Source organism: Lipotes vexillifer, unplaced genomic scaffold (genome assembly GCF_000442215.2).
Source record: "Lipotes vexillifer unplaced genomic scaffold, Lipotes_vexillifer_v1.1 scaffold1008, whole genome shotgun sequence".
Classification (NCBI taxonomy): Eukaryota; Metazoa; Chordata; class Mammalia; order Artiodactyla; family Lipotidae; genus Lipotes; species Lipotes vexillifer.
The window spans coordinates 3,942,898-3,949,784 of NW_006772616.1; the positions used below are offsets into that span (position 1 = coordinate 3,942,898).

Sequence of the window (6,887 nt, forward strand, 5' to 3'; positions counted from 1 at the left end):
TTTAGAGCCCTGCCCGCCCCTGACTTGCACTGAACTAGTCAGACCATCTCCTGGGAACCTGAGTCTGGGAATCCAAGAGCAGAAAGTAGGCAAGGCTGGTCCATCCTGGCAGCAATGCCGAGAAGCTGACTTTAATTAGCCCCCACACCCAGATCCCAGGAGCCACCCCATTTCCTGCCCCAATTCAGCTTTCCCTCTGATTTTGTGAGCTACCTCCTGTCTTTCCAAAGGAAAAAAAATAGTTTTTGCCTCACATGCTAGAATCAAAGTTGATTACTTGCAACCCAATAAAGATTTACATACCTTGAATATTTTAGGGCAAAGCAGCCTATTTATATAACAACTTTCCTACCATTATCTTACCTCTTTGAAGAAATCGAGTTTGCCCCCCCCCCAAAAAAAAATTAAATGCTTTATCTTTTCTAAAACACACTCTGATTTCCAACCTCTTCACCATGATCAGGCCATTTTCTCCTACTCAAATGCTCTCAGGCTTCTATTTCTAACTGTCAGAATCTTATCCTTACTGTATAAGTCTAAGATTAAGTAAAGCTTTACCAAAATGCCTTCCTTTCTATAAACTCTGATAAAACATGTTCATTTCTGTACTATCTCCCTTAGAAGAGTATAAATTCCCCAAGGGCAGGGGCAGTGCCTTATCACCCAGTGACACCTATGCCTTGCATTGTGGTGAAGAAATACTTGTTTCAATTCTAGTCTCACGGTATTTCGCGTTTCTTCCTCTGGAAAATTCTGAAGGGAAGGTAAACACGTGAATTGAATTCTGTCTGGGACCGAATTTCACATGTGATATTCAGTAGCTGTGGTTCCTGGCTGATCTTCGGGAAATCTACAAACCCCAAATTTGTAAGCAGATATTCTTCATATATTTTTCCAAAGACAGAGTCTAAAGCTTTCATTAGATTCTCAGAGAGATCTGTGACTCATAAAAGGTTAAGAAAGTCTGGCCACCTGCATGTCTAGAGGCAATTGCTGTAAAACATTTACCACCAATATGCTATGTGTCTGGAAGGATGCCAGGCTCATTCCATTTAAATTACCTCGTTTTATCCTTCTAGTAGCCTAATGCAATAGTTCTTGTTATGGCAATAGCAATGATAATAGTAATGATCACAGCTTACATTTACGGGGTGTACCTTCAGTGTGCAGCGAGCACTGTTCCAAGTATTTCTAGATATGAACTCGTTTAATACTTCCCCAAATCCTACAAGTGATATTTACAAGTTTTCCCCTTTTACAGATAATGAAACTGAGGCCCAGAAAAATCATGTAATTTGCTTGAGTTCATGCAGCTAATGGCAGAGTTCTGTACTGAAACCCAACAGCTTGACTCTAAAGCTTGCTTCTTAGCCACTCTGCTGTTAGGTCACGGCTGACACATGGTAGAGCTGGGATTCATATCTGCATCATTTAACTTCTCTTTAGTGCTTCTAAACTGAGGCCAAGGGTTTCAGCAACTCACCCAAGTTTTTAGAGCTAGGAGGTGGTAGAAGCCAACTTTGAACCTACCTGTCTTATTACAAAGCCTTTCGGAAGAATTTCAGTAAAGTAGGTGTTAACTCTTCACTAAATGTTTGACAGAATTCGCCTATGAAGCCATCTGGTCCTGGACTTTTGTTTGTTGGAAGATTTTTTAATCACAGTTTCAATTTCAGTACTTGTGATTGGTCTGTTCATAGTTTCTGTTTCTTCCTGGTTCAGTCTTAGAAGAATTTGTCCTTTCTAAGAATTTGTCCATTTCTTCCAGATTATCCATTAATTGGCATGTAGTTGCTTGTAGTAGTCCCTTATGATCCTTTGTATTTCCGTGGTGTCCATTATACCTTCTCCTTTTTCATTTCTGATTTTATTGATTTGAGTCCTCTCCCTTTTTTTCTTGATGAGTCTGGCTCAGGGTTTATCGATTTTGTTTATTTTCTCAGAGAACCAGCTTTTAGTTTCAGTGATCTTTGTTCTTGTTTTCCTCATCTCTATTTCATTTATTTCTGCTCTGATCTTTATGACTTCTTTCCTTCTACTACCTTTGGGTTTTGTTTGTTCTTCTTTCTCTAGTTCCTTTAGGTGTAAGGTTAGGTCATTTATTTGACATTTTTCTTGTTTCTTGAGGTAAAATTGTATTGCTATAAACTTCCCTCTTAGAACTGCTTTTGCTGCATCCCATAGGTTTTGGATTGTCATATTTTCGTTGTTATTTGTCTCTAGGTATTTTTTGATTTCCTATTTGATTTCTTCAGTGATCCATCAGTTATTTAGTAACATATTGTTTAGACTCTATGTCTTTGTGTTTTGCCTTTGAGTGATGCCCTCATTGGGCTTGGTCCTCTAAGGAGGCTGCAAAGAGAGGAAAAGTTTTCTTTTTGTAGTAGAGTCCTTAAACTACTTAGGAAGAGGCAAAAAACCTTCATCACCAATCTTAAACTCCATGAACGCAGGACCTGTACACATAGCAGGCATTTGATAAATATTTGTTCATTCCGTCAATCCGTGCGTTTACAAAAACAGAGGTAGTGTCTAGGGCAATTCATTCAGGAGAGAATACTGGCAGGTGCTTAAGCAGGGACTGCAAATCCAAATGGCTGGGCAGGTATCAGAAAGGAGTGAGGTGACTCATTGGATTAAAAAACAGGCAGCTGTTGGGCTGGGGTCAGGTCACAGTTCAGAAGCACAAAAGCATGTTTAGATGCTTTCACTCCCACTCTCCTCACATCCACCCTCTTCACGGAAGTGCAGAAAAGTCGCACAACTAATAGGGGAGTTGGGATTCAGACCTTGATAGTATAACTTCACGATGAGCACCGCTCTCTCCCAGCTGTGGATGATGTATGCGCAAGCGTGGGGGTGAACGCAAGTAAGGGAAACATCCTGGTGGAATGGAGTTCTCCCAAGAAAAGGAAAATCTCATAGTGTGTTGTGAACAATTAGGAATTAGAGGGTGCTTGGATGTCACAGCAGTCTGTGAGTTTTATGTTTTGTTTTGTTTTGTTTTGTTTTATGGCCGCGCCACGCGGCTTGCGGGATCTTAGTTCCACGACCAGGGATTGAACCTGCGACCTCGGCAGTGAAAGCTCCAAGTCCTAACCCCTGGACTGCCGGGGAATTCCCCAGTGGCGTGTGATTTCCGAGTGGTAGATATATTACACACCGTCTGCCAGAGGGGATGTGCGGTGATGTCTTCATTCTTTGCTTTCCATCTCGAAGGTTTCTGTAAGTAACCTCTAAGCAGGGGTCCTTTCCATGAGAAGGGAATGACATCAACCCAACCAACAAGCACATCTTTATGACGCTCTTCTTTATGGCGCTCTTCTGGACACTGGTATTGATTTGCTCTAAGCCTTCTGTGCTGTCACACGGGGCCTTTCTCATGGTCAGTGGCACACGTTTGCAGAGAACTCTGATCCATCCTCCTCCAGCCCCGGCCCTTAAAGGCACCAGGAAGCAGGAGCCAGGAAGCTCAGGGGTTATGAACTTATTGCTGATTTTATAATCCCTAGTCACCAAGAGGAAACTTACTGAATCCATCAGGATTAGAGCAGAGATTCTCGACCTTGGCACTACTACAGTGGTGGGGCTTGCTGTTCACTGAAGATACTTACAGCATCCCTGGCCTCTACCTACTAGATGCCAATAGCAGCCTCGTCATGTATGACGAACAATGTCTCCCTCCAAACACTGCCAGGTGGTCCCGGGAGACTGCAGGGTAGCATCACCCCTGGCTAAGTACCACTGGCTTAGAGATGCAAACACGCACAAGGACACGTGTGCACATGCTCACCCACAGTGTATATAGTCACCTTGACAGGGGGACTTCTTTTTGTGTTGCTTTTTGTTGTTGTTGTTGTTTTCCTATTGTAGTATTTTGTTTGTTGTTTTTTCCCTTCACTTTGTTTCTGTTGGTTGGTTGCTTTTTAATCTGAAGAAGAACCTTTGCTTCAATCTTGACTCTAATGTTTCAAGTTGGTCCATTTCACAAAACCTTTTCAAAGAGTTGATTGTAACTGCTAATGCTATGGACCACCGCCGTGTGCTTGTCAGTCTGCTATGCATTTTACTTGAGCTTTTTAAACATTGAATCATCAAAATAACAGGGCAATCCTGTTACACCCATCTTGCGGATGAGGAAATTGAAACACAAGACGGTTAAGTCACTGGACCCAGGTTGCACTGATTTTGAGTGACAGAGTTGGGATTCTGATCCAGGCTGTCTGCTGCCCTCATTTGCCTTCTTGTCTAAGATGCTATATTGCCCTCCTCTTTGGGGTAAAACCTCCAGCATCACTAATGTGTGCTCCTTCAATTCCTGATCTCAGAATATCGACAAACGTGGTAAAATCTGAGCTACAAGTCACAATCACAGTCATGCGCTTTGAAATCCTGTGTGGTGTGCAGTTTATGGAAACGTTGGTTTCATTGCTGACACTGATTGCACACACATATCTTTCTCTTGTCACCACCAGAGTGTCTGTACGTGTTCCCCTGCCAGTGGAACTACCGTCCCGATCACTGCATGTACGGAAGCAATTGCCGAGCGGCCGAGCGGGAAGGCGTGTCTGTCCTGCATGGGAACCGAGGCGTCTACCATGATGAGAAGCAGCCAACTTTCAAAGCCCTCTATGAAGCAATCCGAGATGTAAGTGTGTTCTCACCCCCAATTCAGCAGACATGTACTTATCAGCATGAAGCAATGCAGGCGCTTTGGTCACCCGTCCCTTTGAAGGCCAAGTAATTCCCAGAAGCATTGAGTTCTACCACTTTTCCCCAACCTCACTCACGCTATGTCACTCCATCCACTTGCCACCTGATACTATACTTTGTCCACTCTTGACTTAATATTTCCAAGAAAGTCACTCATTTTTTTTTTCTCTGAAATAAATTCGCTGAAGCAGGAAGTGTCCTATCAGAAAGAGAAACCCCTGGTAACTGACCATACTGCTGAACTGAATGAATAAGCATTTTCAGAACTCTAATGGAAAACTGATGAATTCATAGAAGTGCTAACAAAAGATCAAGATGAAAAAAAAATTGATTACATGGGACTGAGTGAACTGATGAGGATGATTATAATTTTTGTGACTTTCTGTTTGAATTAAAAAAAAAAAAATCCCCCCCCTCCAAAAAGAACAGTAAGCAAAAAAAAAAAGAAAGAGAAACTCTGTGCTATTTGCCGTAATAAAGGGTCAGAGGTTAGGATATAGGTAATACAATAAAAATAAAATATTATTCAGCTCAAGCTAAGTGTGTTGTCTGGTTGCCAGCTCCACCCTATTGAACAAGCGGGTGTCGAGGTGGTCATTTAGGACAGCAGTCCTTTTTGGCACCAGGGACGCATTACAAGGAAGACGATTTTTCCACGGATGGGGTGGGAGGGTGGGAGGGCGTAGGGTATGGTTCAGGCAGTAATGCCAGCGACAGGGAGCGGCACACGAAGCTTCGCTTGCTTGCCCGCCGCTCACCTCCTGCTGTGCAGCCCAGCTCCTAACAGGCCGCGGACCGGTACCAGTCCAAGGACCAGGAGTTGAGGACTCCTGAGTTAGGACCAGGAGCCAAACCAAAGTGACAATCAAGTCTTTATTTATGGACTGCCACAGTGCAAGCAAGAGGCAAGAAGAGGCACCAGCTCTCGGTGGTCCATTTTTATACACCAAAGGATGCTGGCTGAGGGTCAAGTGGCTGCAGCACGGAGGCAGGAATATCTCCTGAATAAAAGGCTTTTGCATCTTTACGGACCCATGAACCTTGGGGAAGAGGAGAGGGAAGGAAGAGGGGAGGAGGAGAAAGGTACCCCCCCCCACACACCTCCCAGAGGAGGCCTCCACATGGAGGTGCTTGGGGCAGGGATGCAGACATGCGTATAAGCCAGGGTGGCTTATATACACAAAGAAAACTGCAGCTCGCTGCCATGCACCAAGTCTGGGAGGGCAGCTTTCCCCCAAGACATGCCAGACAGCCTTGTAATTGACTCTGGCTGAGTGTGAAGATCACACCAACTATTCTGGCCTGGAGCTGAGGCCCCCTCTTACTCCCTTGAAGAGGTTGATTTTAGCAGGAGCAGTTAAAGACCTATGTGAACTATCTTCTTGCAGTAACTGGGAAGGTCTAAAGGACCTTGCTTTGTGGTTCACCACCTAATATCACGTCAAGTACTGCCTGCGGGTACCTGCATTCCTCACTTTGGGAAACACTGCTTTCCACATTGCCTTTCACCTTGGAGTTGCTGGGGCAGAACCAGCAACAGCCACTTTCGATTTCCCTTTTGAAACTTTCATTCCAAAGCGTAGAGTGTAGGGGTCGGCCAACTTGGGCCAAATATTGGGCCAAATCTGGCCCGTTTTTATAAGACATGTGGGGTAAGAATGGTTTCTTAAATAGTTGGGGAAGAAATGAACAGAAGAATATTTCGTAACACAGGAAAGTTTTATGAAATTCAAATTTCTCTGTTCATATAGTCTTATCGGGACACAGCAACAACCGTTCATGTTATGTATTGTCTGTGGCCACCGGTATGCTACAAAGGCAAAGATGAGTAGCTGTGACAGACTGTACGGCCCACAAAGTCTGAAATATTTACTATCTAGCCCTTTACAGAAAAAATTTGCCAACCCCTGACAGGAGACATATAGATTTTATTAGAGGGTTTTTTCTCTGGGGATCTGGGAACCCTCATGATTCATGAAAAGGATTTGGCAGGAGTGAGGTGAGGGTGAATCCTGCAACAGAGTAATGCATTTTTGCACATATGAAAGTATGCATTTTGCTAAGGAGAATCCCAGAGAATTCCAATTCTGGAATCCCCAGAATTGTCTTCTGTGGAGGGAAAGAATTTCACTTGCCAATAAACTAACACCTCTTTCTTCTCCTGGGATTCCTGC

General features: G+C 43.7%; 1 protein-coding gene across 1 annotated transcript in view; it reads left to right on the forward strand.

Moving 5' to 3' along the window:
- GXYLT2 (glucoside xylosyltransferase 2) overlaps positions 1–6,887 on the forward strand; it is a 76,796-nt gene that overhangs the window by 66,226 nt on the left and 3,683 nt on the right. Inside the window, exon 6 of the mRNA XM_007447668.1 lies at positions 4,476–4,648. Within this exon, the coding sequence (XP_007447730.1) occupies positions 4,476–4,648 (173 nt within the window). The remainder of the gene's footprint in view (positions 1–4,475; positions 4,649–6,887) is intronic.